Raw genomic sequence first — 14,853 nt, 5'->3', positions numbered from 1 at the left:
TCCCACGGGCTTCCCTGCCCAGGGAGGGCTGGGCTGAGGCTGCCTGCCCCCGCGCACCCCCACGCCCACGCGGGATGGATTTCCCCGTACAGTGCCGGTGGGGAGCCAGCCACAAGGCTGGTTCCCTGGGACCGCCTGCTGCTCGAAGCTGGGCTGTGAGCGGCTCCACGCAGGACTGAGCTGGCAACTTTGCGGCCAAAGGCCTCTGACTGTTGCACGTGACCAGTCTTGCATCTGCCTTTCATTTCTTTCATGCACTATCCTTGGATTGCAACTTGCCAATGCATCTGTATGTACATAGCTGTACACAACAGAGAGAATCTCTACAAATATATCTATATACACAGGAGGCACCGTTATCAGTCATGACTATGGTTTTGGGTTTGCGCCTTCTGATGGGTTTCTTTTGCCAAACGCTCTGCTGAGTGTAGGATGCTTTTATCGCTCTTTGTACAGTTAAGCAAACAAAAGAACAACAAAACGCAAACTTTGCACTCGATGATTTTGTGCCGCTGCCTGCTGGAGGGGCAGGACGGGGCCCCTCGTCTCTGCTCTGTCTGTGCATCTGTCCAGGGGGATGAGAAGTCTCCTGTGTGCCTGGAGCTCGGTCCTGCTGCGGCAGCAGGTTTGCTTTGGGTGCCGAGGGAGCCTGGGGCAGCCTGCGCTTCCGCAGCTCAGTCCCCGGGAGCTGCCGCGGAGCCAGGTGCGGGCAGGGCAGTGCTGGGGGCAGGAGAGCGGCCGGTGCTGCCCGAGTCTTCACGCACCGAGACTTCAGGGGTGCTCTGCACACGCTGCGGGGCCTCCAGCTGTGCTACAGGGAGCTGCACCCTGCCGCCTTCCCCACCTCTGCTCCGCAGAGAGCCGGGGACGGCGGCTGCTCGGGCCACAGCAGGTAAGGCTCAGCAGGCTCCAGCGGAGCCCAGGGCACGCGCCAGGTGATCGACACCCGTAACCGGGCTGCTGTCCGACTTAGCAACCCAGCGACGCCGCGCGGACGCTCCGGAGCGGCGCGGCACAACTGGGGCACGGTTAATAGGCGCATCCATCAATCCGCCCGCCGTGGAGACACGAGGGTGAGGGGAGCTCTGACAGCCGCCCGCAGTTCGGACCCTCCCAGCTGCCCTTCAACCCAGGCCGCCGAATGCCCGTGCATCCCAAATCCGCACACGAGCAAGGTCTGGCCAGCGCACCGCCCCTACGCACGTACGGAGACTACCTCTTTCTGCCTGCCTGCCCTGCCTTACCCACTCCCCAGCCACCCCACCTCGCTGAGCCTACTGCTGCTGCGAGCAGCAGGGTGACAGCGAGCAGCACCGGCAGCCCCAGCTCTTCCACGTGCCGCCTGCCTGGCCCGGGCGCTGCGCCCTGCACGCCTCGTCATGTGCCCACGGGGTTAACTCTGCGGAAAACTCCCACCTCCCCGCAGGCACCTCTCCCTCTCTGGAGGAAGGGCAAGAAAATCACCTCCAAAGCTCCGCTGACGCAGTCCTACAGCGGCTGGGCTGGTCCCAGCCAGGCTGCAATCCGTACCTGGCCCGTGGCAGGGAACAGCTTCGCTGTCGCAGAAAGGAGCAGCTCTCTAGAGGAGGGCGCGCGGCTATCTGCCCACCCAGCTTCCCAGAAGGAGTCAGCCCGTCGGAGGGTTGAATAACAGCCACAGGCAAAGGGGATGGGGGACCCACAGGTTGGCAGTTTGGGGACGCCTCTGGGAGAGTCGCCGGCAAGAAACTCGTGAGGAAGGCAGGCACTGTGGGATCACGGAGCAGAGCCCCACGGGGCACGATGAGGGTGAGTTTTCATCACTGCAAGCGACTGAAGGCAGTGACTGCAACCCCCCCAGTGCCGGGGCTTCACAGATCCTCCGGAACCAGGGACGGTCACTTTTACAGACCACATAAATTTCCTCGGACCAGGTGGGATTAGAGGTGTTGAAGAACAAGAGAGCAGGTCGGGAGATGGCGGGGGGCCTTCCCTGTGCTGGGGAGACCTCTGCTCAGTGCTGTGCAGAGAGCCATGGGGGACCGCTGGGGTGTCTTGGTGGGACCCCAGAGCCACTGTCCCTTCGATGCCGCCTGCAGCCTGGGCGCCCTGCTCGCGGGGCCGGGAAGTAGTGAGGGGAGACCTGGAAAAGGGGACAGCCTGGGGCAGCGAACTCTGGGGAGCTGAGGGGCGCGAAGGGCAGCACGGGAGAGCTGGAGCCGGGGCTGGGGAGGGTCCGGCAGGGGTGGCCTCGGGCTGTGCCGGGTCAAGAAGAAACTTTCTCCTGGGACGCAGGACGGTCGCCTCAGCGTTTCTTGCAGATGCCTCTGCAGCGGCTGCCGGGGGACACTGCTCCTGCTTCCCTGCTTGTATTAAAGGGCCCGTGAAAGGGGGCAAGGAACCTGCCCTCCCCGGAGGGCAGCTAGCTCTGCCGGCGGGTGCCGGGGGGCAGCGGGCAGGACGGCTCTGCGCAGGGAGAGGGAGGCAGGGAGAGGGGAAAGCGTTGCTCCGAGGGAGAGCTGCAGGCAAGGGAGGGCTGAGAATGACAAAGGCAGCCAAGCACTCACCCGCAGTCTGCGTGCCCGGGACTCTCGCTCAGCTCCCAGCCCGCGTGCCTGGCCCAGCCGGGACGGTCCTGCAGTGTCTGATCACTGCGAGCGTCTCCTGCCCGCTGCCAGCTCCCGGGCTGCCAGGCCACCTTGTCTTTTAAAGGTCACAGCCAGAGGACCTTGCAGTAAATATAAGGTGCTGATGGGAAGCTCTGTTCCGGCGTCGCCACCTCCTCCATCGGCAGGAGGGCTCTGCCTGCTCCTGCTCTGGGAGCCCGGCATCCCCTGGCTCCGGGAGGTTTGGGAGGGGGCCAGGGCTGTCCTCGCGTTGCTGCTGGGAGTGGGGCCGGGGCTGCCCACAGCCAGATGCTCCAGGGCAGCTGGGGCCAGCGCAGTGCCTGCTGCATTGAGCTGCATGGGAGGCTGCAGCCCAATTGCTCTGCTCAGCCCTACCCCGATCTGTACCCACGTGGAGGGAAGCGGGAGCCCTCCTCGGAGAGCAGCCTGGCATTTTAACCCTCCCAGCTCCATTAGTGCAAGGTGAGAGGCAGGGAGGGGTACACAGGGGCCTGGCGGCCACTGTGACCCCCCCGGCAGGCTGCAAGCCAGCTGGCAGGACCCCTGAGCCCTTCTTCCTGTCCCCCAGAGAGGTGACAGTGTCCGAGCAGAGGGTGCTCGCCCTCCCTGAAACCAGACACAGCAGCCTTGTGCTGGACTCAGCAAAACAAGTTTCCGCTGAGCCGCAGTATCCCGGGGTCCCATGCCGGACATCTCAGCATCATGCCAAAATCCCAGGGCCGGCTGCCATGAGTGCCTTTCCCGGCCATGGCACACACCGCCCACTGAGGCCGGGCTGCGGGAGAGCAGAGCATTTCCCAGGCCCAGGGCAGCGGCAGATGTCTCACGAGATCAGTCAGCCGAGGAGACCGGCCAGAGCTGCCAAGTGTGACAGCTCCATCAGGCTCCTGTGACAGGCAGCGTCCCGCTCCGAGCCCTGGGGCCGCATGGCCGGGAGGGCACGGCTGGCCCTGGGCGTGCAGCGGGAGCGGGCAGCACGGTGCCAGGCTTGCTGCCTCTCCCCGGCAGGGCACGCGGATCCCTGCCTCCGCAGAGATGCTCGGCAGGGAGATAGTGGCCGCAGGGGCACGTTGTCGCGGAAGAAGCTGGGTACCCGCCTGCCCAGCACACCCAGTTTGTGCCAGTGCCCACAGAAGCCCCTTTGCATTTACCGGCCAACCCTCCCAGCCGGGTGGTGCTGCTATTCCCAACTTCCCTGCCTCCATAAGAATTTAGGGCTCTGCTGGGGGGATTCACAACGGCAGTTTGGCCAAACCCATCCCGACTTTACCCATCTTTTTGGAAGCAAACTTGACAGACACCTGAGCATCCTGGGGAGGAATCCTCCACCGGTAACGGCCTTTCCCTGCACCAGGGTATGGGTGTCACTGTTTCAGGCCCCCAGCGCTGCAGGTCTCTGTGGTCCTGCTCGCCGGATGCTGGAGGGTCCAGCCTCAGCCTCATCTGCCACCTCACTTCAGCACCTGTGACCGTGGCCCAGAGGCCCTCCGCACGGGCTCTTTGGCACCTAGCAGCCATTGTGCCCCCTGCCAGGGATGGCAGGCATCCCTCCACCCCTCCGCACCTCTTACCGAGCTGCTCCTCGGAGGTGTGCCCCCCCCCGCCCACAATTAGCAAGGCGCCAGCAGATGCAGCACTCCTCCTCCTGTCTCAGCACACTGCTTGCCTGGTCGCCAGCACCTGCGGCTCCGCTCACCAAGCCGTATCCATCACCGAGCCGTATCCATCACAGCTTCCCGCCGAGACACCTTCTGCTGCATCAGCAGTACTCTCCATGCCGCTCCCGCAGCGCCGGCTGCCAGCGCTGCCCAGCCTGCTCTGCCTGTACTTTTCCTGTCTCTGCTGCCAGCTCTGCAGCCCTAGCTCCTCAACCCACAGGCACTGCTGGCATCCTCTCAGGGTCCCCTGGGACGCCCCTGTGCCCGGCGAAGCTTCCTGCTTTCCCTCTTCCCTCCTGCTTCATGCTCCTGGCATGGAGGATGGAGTTAGAGGTGGGAAGGAGACTGAGCTGTAAAGGGGGCTGGAGCGGGGCTGAGGGGTCTCTCCAAGTGCCCTGGAGCTGACAGGCGGTGGCACCCCAGACATGCAGGCAGGGCCCAGGCAGCATCCCTGCGGGCAAGCAGCTCTCGCACCCGAAAAGAAGCAATCCTGCTCAGGGAAGCCATGCTGTAGTGCTGTGCCCAGCAAAGGAGGTACAGCCTTGCCCGGCCCCTGGGGTGAGCTTTCCTGGAACACGTGCCTTGTGCCAGCAAGGACTACAGTCCCGAGAAACGGTCAGCACTGTTCCTGCACCGCGAGCACGGCAGCACCTCCTCCCCCTTCCCGCCATGCCTGTTCTCAGAATGCGTCACCTCCAGCAAATTGCTGCTCTGCGCAGGGGTCTGGTTGTCTAATGGACCTGGGTGCAAAGCTAAAGCTCCATCTTCGCGCACCACATCATCGGAGGCTTCCATTAGGAGGGCCCCTATCACCACCTTTTTGGATGTGGTCTGCTGACGGTTAGGTCTAATGGATGTGACGGTGGGGAAAGGGTCGTGGAGACGTGAACTTATTGCAGCCAATTATCCTGGAACAAGCCCACAGTGAGAAAAATAAGTTTTCAAAGTGTTCCCTTTGGCACCGGGAGGACTCCCTCTGCAGCCTTGCCCATCGGTGTGCGGCTCTGTGTCCCCGGCTGCGGCTGCGGAGCTGTCTGGTGCCGGCCTTGGGGCTAGAGGGGTGCTGGTAGCTACGTGGGGACGGAGGGTGGGGAGAGCGGTGGTGTCACCCTGTTGAGGTGCACCGAGTGAGAGCTGAGCCCCAGCCTCGGCCCGTTTTGTTGTCCTCCCGGCACCGTCCTGTCCACCGCCAAGGCTTCCCCTTCCCGCCAGCCTTGGCCGGTGCTTTGCCCCTTTCCGCAGCTGGCCCCCGGGCAGCACCAGCCTAGCGTTCCCCGGCCGTCCCCGCAGGGAGCCTTCCCCCCGCAGGGAGCCTTCCCCGCGCAGGGAGCCCACCCTGCGGTCCCTGCCGCCACCCCGCTGCGGCTCGCACCCCGCTCGCAGGCACAGCCGCGGACGCGCCGTCGGTGCCGGGCGCTGCCCCAGGAAAAGGGGCGGCCTCCGGGGCCGGGGAGCTGGGCCGGCCGCGGGCGTGCGAGGCCAAGAGCCCGAGCGCGGGGAGGCGATGCCGCGCTGTGCCGGGGACGCGGCGGGGCAGCCCGGGCCGAGCCCCCCGCGGGCGGGCGGCGCGGCGGGAGGACGCGCGGCGCGGCGGGAGGACGCGCGGCGCGGGGGGGCGCGGAGGGGCGCGGAGGAGGGCGCAGCGCGGCGCGGCGCGGAGGAGCGCGGGGGGGGGGGCGCGGAGGAGCGCGGGGCGGTGCGGGGGGGCGCGGAGGAGGGCGCAGCGCGGCGCGGCCCCGCCCGGCGCGGCTCCGCCCGGCGCCGCTCGCCCTCCGCGGGGGCGGCCAGAGCCGGGCCGCTGCGGGCCAGCACGGACCGCGCCGCCCCGCTCCGCGCCGCAGCCATGGCCCTGGGCTCGCCCGCCGCCCGCCGCCGCGCCGCGCCGCGCCTGCTGGCAGCGCTCCTGGGTAAGGGGCGCGGGGGGCGCGGGGGCTGCGGGGACCCGCTCCGCCCCGGGGACCCGCTCCGTCCCGGGGACCCGCTCCGCCCCGGGGACCGCCGGCCTCCCGCCGCCCCCCGCGCCGGCCGCCCCGGGGGGGGGGGGGAGCGCAGCGCAGCGCAGCGCCCCGGCTCGCCGGCGGGGAGCCTGCCCCGGCGACCCGCGGGCACCTCCGCAGCCCGGTGGGGGTGGCACCGCGGGCTGCCCCCGGCTTCCAGCCGCCCCCTCGTCTTCCCGAGGCGGGGTGACCCTCGCTAAGTCGCCCCCCCTTCGCGCTCAGCTGCTTTGCATCTGGCCCGCCTGCACCGCAAGGAATCGGACGCTGCCGCTCAGATGAATTTCCCGTCCACAGGCGCTAATGCAATTATCTCTGCTCTGCAGACGGAGAGTCCGAAGCGCTGAGGATAAGTCCAAGGTGACTTCGCAGCCGAGTCCGCGAGCGGGCTCTGAAGTCCTGCTCCGGCCCCCTGCCCTGCCTGCATCACTTGCTAACATCGCCAGAGCTTTCTTCTGCGAGCACTGCGGCTGCATCCCGCTTTGCCCTGCTCCGCTCTGCCGCTCTGTGAGCGGGGACCGCTGCTACCTGCCTGCTAACGTGAACCAGGGAAATAGCCGTAGGGAGGCAATGCACTGCTTCAACGCAGCCGCCAGCACGCCCGCCGACAGGTCATTCTTTTTACAGTTCATTTTGTAAAACAACCATTTGCATGCGCTTCTCCCCAGCGCAGGGACAAACTCATACTGCAGGGCTGCTTGGAGCATGACGCCTAGACCTGTGCCCGGGGAGGCCCGAGATCCCCCAGCTGCAGGGTGGAGGAAGGACTTTGCAGCCGTCCCCTCCCCGCTGCGGCCCCTGGGGCTGGTTCCAAGCCACCTGCATCAGCCCACACGCACCGGCTACGCTTCTGCTCGTGTAGGTCATCCTTGTGTCGACGGGCACAGAGAGCCTGAAAGCAAGGGCTGCCTTTGCAGCACTTGCTGTTGGGAAACTCCCTTGAGAGCCGTTTTAGAGGGCGCAGTTCTTAAACTTAAGTGAGCTGGGGACATGAAAAGACACGTAAGTACCAGACTCCCTGCAGGATTTGGGTGCTGGTCCCTGGTTGAAAGTGCCTCCTCAGATAGATGCGGTGCAAGCTGCTTTCAGCATGGGGCTGGCAGTGGCGTGGTGGGAGAGACTCGGAGACGCTGGAGGCCAGGGCACCTGGGGGTCTGGGGTCCAGGGTGTGGAGGTGGGAACCTTGTCCCACAGGTCGCTCAGGTGGGCTGGGAGCCTGGAGGGGGAGGTGGGAAGGGGAGAGTTTCTGGGCAGGTCTCTCTGCGTCTGTGCGTTTCGGGGATGCCGTGCTCTCCAGGGAGTGGCAGCGGGCTCCCGGCTGCACCAGGAGCCACAGCACAGCTTCTTCCATCGGTGCTCGCAGGAATGGCGAGGCCCGGGTGTCGTGTCCCCGAGCACATCGTGCCTGGGCTCGGGCTGGCCTGGGAGCTCCTCCCTTCTGACCTCAGTGGAGAGGAGCCTGGCCAGCCCGCCAGGCATGGCTTGCTGTCTGTGCCAGGAGGTCACGTTGATTTTTATGGGCGATGAAAGTTTTTATGGAGCAGCTTTCTCACAGATGGTGGGGTTGTCCCGTGGCTTTTCAGGTGAATCCCGTGTGCCCTTTCCATTAGGGCAGTGGTTCCCAGACCACGTTCCTGACGGGCTGCAGGAAAAGTGGGGGGCTGCCAGCAGCCCGTGGGGGGAAAGGCTTGCTCTGGGCCATGGCCCGGGTTGGAGGGCTATTGCTGCTGTCGCTGGGGCTGGGTCCCGGGTTGCACACCCAGCACTACTGCACATAGCTCAGTGGCTCTAGGACCCCTCATCAGGGGGGCTCGCCCCAGGTGCTCACCCTCCGTGAGAGCAAAGTGCAGGCAGCCGAGGCTCTGGCAGCAGCAAGAGTGGCTGCTCCCCGGTCCCCCTTTCCCGTCTCTTGGGGGAAAGCTTGTGCCTGCAGGCATGGGAGGTGGCCTGCAGCCCCCAGAGGGGCTTGCCCTGCGCACTGAAGGTCGGGGCTCTGGTGGTGCAGAGTGCAGCAGCTTTGGGCATACGGGAGAGTAACGGTGGCAGCTGGTGTGGCAGATTTAGTTAGTAATCTCCCAGCCTCCCAAGGTGTTTTCCTCCGTGCTTTATTTAGTGGTAACATATCACTTCTGCTTCCTGAGACCACAGCATGACAGGAACAAGATCAGCCTCCGTTTACCCCACACATTCAATTCAGGTTACGTTCATGACGTTGTAATGGTGGCAGACAGGATTAAAAGTGTTACAAGCTTCAAGGAATCGTCTTTCCTCTAAGTAACCGTCCCCTTGCAGCACCCTGCCTGCTCAGGCACACCTGCAGAGCCAGGCATCCCCCCGCTGAGTCGTACGCCAGGTAGCAGCAGCCTGATTCCCCGGGACGCTCCTGGCTGTGAAGTCCCCTCTGTAGCATCCCCAGGGCTGGTCTTTGAGCCTGACAACTGCAGGAGACCTCCATCTGGTGGGAACCGCTCCCTGACGTTAGCTAAAGCCTCTCAAGCAAAACGAAAAGTGCTTCTTTGTAAAGTTAAATAACTCCTTCCCTGCAGTGCAATGCAATGCAGCACTGCAGCAGGGCCTGAAGCCCATGCTGCAGGGCTCTCGGGCTTGGCTTAGGCTGCGACGTGCCTGGGGAGTTGTTAGCACGGGCATGTGTGGGAGAATAAATCGGCAGCTGAAGTGGCTGCAGAGATGCGAATCTGAAGCTGAGGGCAGGGTATCCAAGTTCAGGTGTCAGTGGAGCTGGGGACCAGCTTGTAGCCCTGGGAAGAGCTGTGTCCCCTCGTTTCGGTTGTCAGAGTGCCCAGGGAAGGCTTCGTAGGGATGGCTGGGTCCCTTTGGTGGCTGAGGTCTGGGAAGGGGGAGGACAGCGCTTTGCTGGGTTGTATTGCATCTTGGCCCTGCCACGTCACACGAGCGGGACAGGGTCCCGGTGTGATGGGGAGTGGGGCTGCTCCCCTGGCCCGGAGCAAAGCATCCCTGTGCCCCCAGGAAGGGGTTTGTGCGGACACCGCGGGCCCAGCCTGGTGCGCGGGGGTGCAGTGCCAGTCCCCTGCGTGGGACCCCGGGAGCTTTCAGGCACGCCCTCGGCTCTTGCAGCAGGGTACCTGCTCCTCGATGCGTTTCTCCCTGCTAACGGGGAGGAGAGGAGCGGGGGAGCTGCCTTCTGCAGTTTGAAGGTCATCTGTCAGCTGGAGCGGGAGACGAAGCTCCCCGCAAGGCAGGCGTGAGGGGGTGCCGCTCTGAGGTCTGCACGGGCGCTGCCAGGAGCCTGCTGTGCTGGCTTGCTGAGAGGGCCCGCGGCTGGGGTGGGGACGGGCAGCGTGGCAGGCGGCCAGGACAGCGATGCTAATTAGTGCTCGGACTCGCTGCTTGAAGAACAGAGAGCTCTGCTTCGCTTTGGGCTTTTTTCCCCCCCTTTAAGGTTTAGCTGAAGGCCTTGTGGATAACATGCAAATCGGGGCTTTCGTTTGCATACTTTATCCGTGGCGATATCATGGTTCCCTTTGAATCCGCGCTGCCTCTGTGGGTGCCAGCCCGCCCCTGCCCTTGCTGCAGGAGCAGGTCCCCTGTCTCTGCCCGGCCGTCCTGGGGCCGGGGACAGGCGCGTTTGCCTCTGCCCCGCTGCTGTGGCAGCCTGCCGTGCCAAAGGGGACGAGGGGTGACAAACTCGTCCCTGGGCTCTGGGAGGGGAGGAAGGCTGGGCTCCTGCCCCCTGTGCTGAGGCTGCGGGGAGGAAGAGGATGCTGTGGGTCCCTGGCAGGGCTGGGAGCGGGACCTAGGGGGGCGATGGCAGAGCCCCGCTGCCCCCCACGTGCTCCCTGGGAGGGGATCCCCACTGTGGCTGATGCTCCAGCCGGAGGCCGGGCTGCAGGGGGGAGAAGCGGTCCGTCCCATGCACCGCTCTCCTCCCGGCCCCGTCTGCCCCGAGGGTGCCCATCCGCAGCAGAGCCGGGCAGCAGGCTGGGCTGCGTCACGGCCCCGGGAAGGAGCAGGCTGCGGCAGGCTGGGCCGCGTACCGGCGCCGTGTCCTCACTCTCTCCTCCCCTCTCCCGGCCAGGTTTGCATGTCTTCGCCATCGCCTTCACCTTGGAGGTGTCCGTGGGGAAGACCAACACTGTGATGGCTCTGAATAACTCCAACGTCCTGCTGCCCTGCACCTTCACCACCTGCATAGGCTTTCAGGACCTGGTCTTCACATGGTATTTCAACTCAACAGAGATGGTGAGTGGCTCTCTGGGCTCTGCCTCTGTTTTCCTGGCAGGTCTTTTTGCACTTTCCCAGTGCAGACCAGCACTGCGGTTCTCACGGAGTTCCCTTTCTCCTCTTGCGGGACGCCCTTCCTCCAAGTGTCTCCAGCTCTGGGGGGATGGGGCTGTGCAAACAGGGTGACTCAAATACCCTGGCACATCTGTGCTTTTGGCACAAAGCTGATCCGGATTTTCTGCTGCCCGCAGGCTCATTTCTTTTCACAAATTGGTCATAAATTGGCCGTTCAGGTGCAAGGCTGCACTTTGGGCAAAATATAGTTAATTTTCTCCTCCTACGCTTGCTCTGAAATGCTAAGGATATAGATTTGCTTCCTGCTGGGAATATTCTGCTCTTCAACTCCATAGCAGGAGGCCTGGTGTAGAGCAGGTCTGTCCTCGCAGGCTGGCCAGCCCCGGATGGCCCTAGAGCGAAGGGACTCGCTCTGCCCTGGGGTTCTCCCGTCTTCTGCTGCTCTGTAACGTTGCTGCAGGGCAAGGCAGGTTGATCGGTTGCTTCCGCGGCGGGCCGTGCGTCAGGTCCCCCTGCACAGCCATTCTGCTTTAATGGGGTGTGCCGGGACGCTTGGCCGTGTGTGTCCGTGCGTGCAGAGGTGGGGCAGGGTACCGGCAGGAGAACTCGAGCCTTTCCCTCACCTGGGCTTGTCGGGAGCCCAGCTGACCCTGCGTCCCGCGTCCCTGCCTCTGCAGATTTACCATGGCAAGATAAAGAGCAAAGCCTCGGAGCCCTTCCTCGTGGGACGCAACCCACGGGTGGAGTTTGTCGGCTCGACGACCGGGAAGGACAACAACATCTCCATCGTCCTGAAGAACGTGGAGTTCAGCGATGCTGGGAAATACACCTGCCACGTCAAGAACCCCAAGGAGAAGTACGCGCAGCACAACGCCACCATCTTCCTCACGGTGGTCCAGAAGAGTAAGTGCCGGTCGCGGGTCCCGTGCCCTGCAAGTGGCAGCGGGGATGCAAAGCCGGGCTGACCCCACCTTGGCTCGCGGTTGTGGCGGTGCACAGGGTGTCCTGGCTTCTTGGAGACAGTTGGCATCCCTGAAGGGCAAGGCTCGGCCTCGTGCCCCTCTGTGCTGTGGGCCGGCAGCTGGTGGAGGGGGTCTCTGCTTTTCTGGGGGGGCCATGCAGCTGGGAGCTCCCTGCTCCCCTCCCGAGGCCCCTCAGCACCTTCTCTCCTGCAGTGGTGGAGACAGACAACACTGTGACGCTCATCATCGTGGGCGTTGTGGGGGGGCTTATCGGCCTCCTCATCCTCTTCATGCTCATCAAGAGGGTTGTCCTGTTCATCATCAAGAAGACCCAGGATGGGAAGTGAGTGCGGGTGCCGGTCCCGGCACCCTTCGGCGGGTGCTGCCGTGGGGCAGGGCTGCACGGGGCTGGGGTCGTGGCAAGAGGGGCCGGGGGGGGCCGGGGGCTGTCAGCTGGCCGTGTGCTCTCCCCCAGGAAGGAGTGTCTCGTGAGCTCATCGGGGAACGACAACACCGAGAATGGCCTGGCTGGCTCCAAGGCAGAGCAAAAAGCACCACCGAAGGCATGAAGCAGCGGCGCCCCGAGCCCCGGCCCGCCCGGCAGCAGGGAGGGCGGGCAGGGGGACAAGCCTTTCCCTTTTGTTTTCTTTCCAAACTGCCAACGCTTGAGACATGTTTCTATTACACACGTGCCTGCAACCTGCGCTGCTTCTCAGAAAAGACTTCGGCCGCCGTGGGAACGGGGAGCTTCTGGCGGACTCGGACTGGGACACTGCTGGGACAGAGGGAGCCGCCTGCTCGGCTCTGAGCGAAGGCAAGAGGGTGCCGGGCGGGCAGGGAAGGGGCTGGGTGCCCGGGAGTACCCTGGTCTGCAGCCGGGCGGGCGCTGTGCCGTGTGCGCTGCGCTCCTGGGGGTGCGGGGGGGTGGGCGGCCGGGGGTCCCGGCGTGCCTGGGGGGTAGAGGCTGCAAGGAGCTTGGGCCATCGTGTCTGACTGGCGATGCTGAGCCGGGGCGGGCAGGAGCTGCCTGCCTCATGCAGAAGGTTTCTGGAGCAGAGCAAGGATGCACAAAACTCGCCGTAGAGATAGAGGCCCCTGCCTTCGCTGCATTTCCCACGGGTCCGGCACGGGAGGAAGGGAGGAAGCAGGGCTGTCGCGACAGGGCTTGGCTTCAGCTCTCCTGTTAAGCACACTTGAGAACCAAATCGGTGAAAGGCCCGTTGCTGTCAGGGCTGTCGTCTCTGCCCAGCAGGGGCTGGGTGCCATGCTCCCGCGGGGCAGGCTGGCCCCGGAGTGCCGCGGTTCCTCCTGCGGCAGGGCTGGGGGGACCGGCAGCCGGGGCTGGCCGTGTCCCGAGGTCGCTGCTGGCCCGCGGCGGGAGCATGGCGGGGTGAAGCTCCACGTTTCACGCTCGCTTTGCCCCGGCGCGGGGCCGTCCCTCGGGGGCAGCGGGGGGCTTCGCCCCCAGCCAGCCTTCTCGGGAGGCACTCCCTGGGTTTGCGCTGCTGCTGCTCTTACTCCTCCTCCCCTCTTTTTAAAGCTCGGCGCTCAGAGCAGCGATGCTTTCCATGCTGACTCGCCAAGGCTTTAACTCGTTACGCGGATATTTTTTGTATTAGACTCCAGTGGGGAGAACGGCTGATTGCGTTTCCCTTTCACCCGAGGAAAACTGTGGCACTCCGTCTGGGATGCAGGGGGGAGCACAGTCAAGCCCTGGCGAGGGGAGCCGGGCGAGGGCTGCGCCAGCCCGCTCCCGGGCCTGCCACCGGCCCACTGGCTGACCTTGGGCAAGTCGCTCTGCCTGGCCATGCCTCAGTTTCCCCATCTGTAAAATGGGGATAATAATACTGCTCTACCTCACAGGGGTTGTTGTGAGGCTTCCTTGGCTAACATTTGTAAAGTGCTTTGAGATCCTTGGATGAGGGGTGCCGCAGAAAGCCAGAGGGTCTTTGCGAAGGGTACTCGCAGCGAGGACTGGGGCAGCCCAGCCCCCTTCCCAAGGGCTGTAGCAGGACGTGAGACATGAAGGGAACGAGCTGATCCTACAACTGGAGATGACAATGTCATTACAATGTGATTTGTTCCCTATTTCTCCTTTATTTGTGGGTGTCTGTCAGTGAAGCTGCAGGACAGGCAGCTCCCCCGTCCCCACTCGAAATTGGGAATCAAAGCTGAGCCCGCACTTCCCCGGCTGTGGGGGCTTGCACCCCGACAGAGGGGCCGGAGTGGAACGTTGGCAAGGGTTTGGTGGGCAAGGCAAACAAGGAAAGGTTAGGTGCTGCCTTCTCTGGAGACTGTTGTGGGAGAGGCCGGACCCCCCTGCCCGCTCGTGGGGGCAGCGGTAGAGAGAGCACCCTGCAGCCTTCGCCCGGGTGCACGGCCAGATGGCCGCACCCGGGCTGGGCGCGGGGGCACCCACTGGAGCAGGGCCCTGCGTTTGGGACGGGAGACAGGGACGTGGCCCCAGGCGGGCTTCCTTGGCTGCTAGTTAGATGGGCGAGTGGGAGTCAGGTCCCCGGGATCCCGGCCCCCTCTCTGAGGATCCGTGGGACCCTCAGGCAAATCACTTGATTTCTCTGTGCTTCGGTTTCCCCATCTGTAGAATGGGGACGGTAAATCTGACCTACCTCACAGGAGGTGTGAGGCTCCCTGCATCGCTTTGCAAAGTGCTCTCAGATCCTGGGGTGAAAGGCACTCTGTAAATGCAAAGTGTTGTTAACCTACCATTGTCACGCGTGAGAGTCTGGGCAGGAAGGCAGGAGACTTCCCAGTTGCCCCAGGAGACCCCCCAGCCCGTCCCTGGAGGAGACCTCCCGTGGGAGAGGACAGTGAGGGAAGGGATTTTTTTAAAGAACTATTTTTAGCTGTCCTAACCTGTTGGCCTTTTTTAGACGGTATCTGGACACAGTTCCACTTACCACAGGATATGCAATGCTGTACTATGCATGGATTACTCCTCTGGCTTGATGGAAAAAGTCAACACAACCAGTTTCTGAAATGTAACTCTATATGCATATGTGTGCGGGTGCTGTCCGCAGCACAGGGGGCTCCGGGGAGCGGGCTGGCTTGGGAGCTTGTGCCAGCTCCTGCGGGGTCCCTGCTGCCGCAAGGGCTCGGGGGGGTCTGCAGAGGTTTTCCGGGGCGCGTGGGGGAGAAGGCCCTGCCGGAGGTGCGTGCTGCGACAGACGCGTATGTGTATAAGCATATATAAATACATGTAGGAGATACCTGCGAATAAACACGGGATGTGTACAACATGCTGTGTGATGACTTACAGCACATTTTTGCACTGTAGAGGTTTAGTTAGCTTTGCCTTGAATGAAATAAAGTTTACGTTTACTAGAGAAACTCGCTC

The 14,853-nt window shown here is 63.9% G+C and overlaps 2 protein-coding genes across 4 annotated transcripts in view; one reads left to right on the top strand and one right to left on the bottom strand.

Moving 5' to 3' along the window:
- Window positions 1-14,853, bottom strand: part of ZW10 (zw10 kinetochore protein) — a 227,747-nt gene that overhangs the window by 62,286 nt on the left and 150,608 nt on the right. The gene's annotated exons all lie outside the window — the stretch shown is intronic.
- On the top strand, window positions 6,015-14,840 carry SCN4B (sodium voltage-gated channel beta subunit 4). 3 transcript variants are annotated; one of them, XM_075521253.1, is made up of 6 exons: window positions 6,048-6,171; window positions 6,585-6,618; window positions 10,316-10,479; window positions 11,214-11,439; window positions 11,712-11,841; window positions 11,974-14,840. In XM_075521253.1, exons 3-6 carry the CDS (start codon window positions 10,378-10,380, stop codon window positions 12,065-12,067), a joined length of 552 nt encoding a protein of 183 aa, XP_075377368.1. In that variant the 5' UTR covers window positions 6,048-6,171; window positions 6,585-6,618; window positions 10,316-10,377; the 3' UTR covers window positions 12,068-14,840. The 3 variants fall into 3 exon arrangements, with proteins under 3 accessions (XP_075377366.1, XP_075377368.1, XP_075377367.1); XM_075521251.1 differs by lacking the exon at window positions 6,585-6,618 and having other exon boundaries at window positions 6,015-6,171; XM_075521252.1 differs by lacking the exons at window positions 6,048-6,171; window positions 6,585-6,618 and adding an exon at window positions 6,736-6,869.

The sequence above is a fragment of the Mycteria americana genome, chromosome 19 (assembly GCF_035582795.1).
Source record: "Mycteria americana isolate JAX WOST 10 ecotype Jacksonville Zoo and Gardens chromosome 19, USCA_MyAme_1.0, whole genome shotgun sequence".
NCBI classification, from domain to species: Eukaryota; Metazoa; Chordata; class Aves; order Ciconiiformes; family Ciconiidae; genus Mycteria; species Mycteria americana.
This window is presented reverse-complemented; position numbering and strand designations above follow the sequence as displayed.

Excerpts from the sequence above, each read along its gene's own strand:
- SCN4B (XM_075521251.1), top strand. The coding sequence starts at position 6,108 with ATGGCCCTGGGCTCGCCCGCCGCCCGCCGCCGCGCCGCGCCGCGCCTG. Across the intron at positions 10,480-11,213 it reads ATTTCAACTCAACAGAGATG|ATTTACCATGGCAAGATAAA; the intron begins GTGAGTGGCTCT and ends CTGCCTCTGCAG. Across the intron at positions 11,440-11,711 it reads CCTCACGGTGGTCCAGAAGA|TGGTGGAGACAGACAACACT; the intron begins GTAAGTGCCGGT and ends TCTCTCCTGCAG.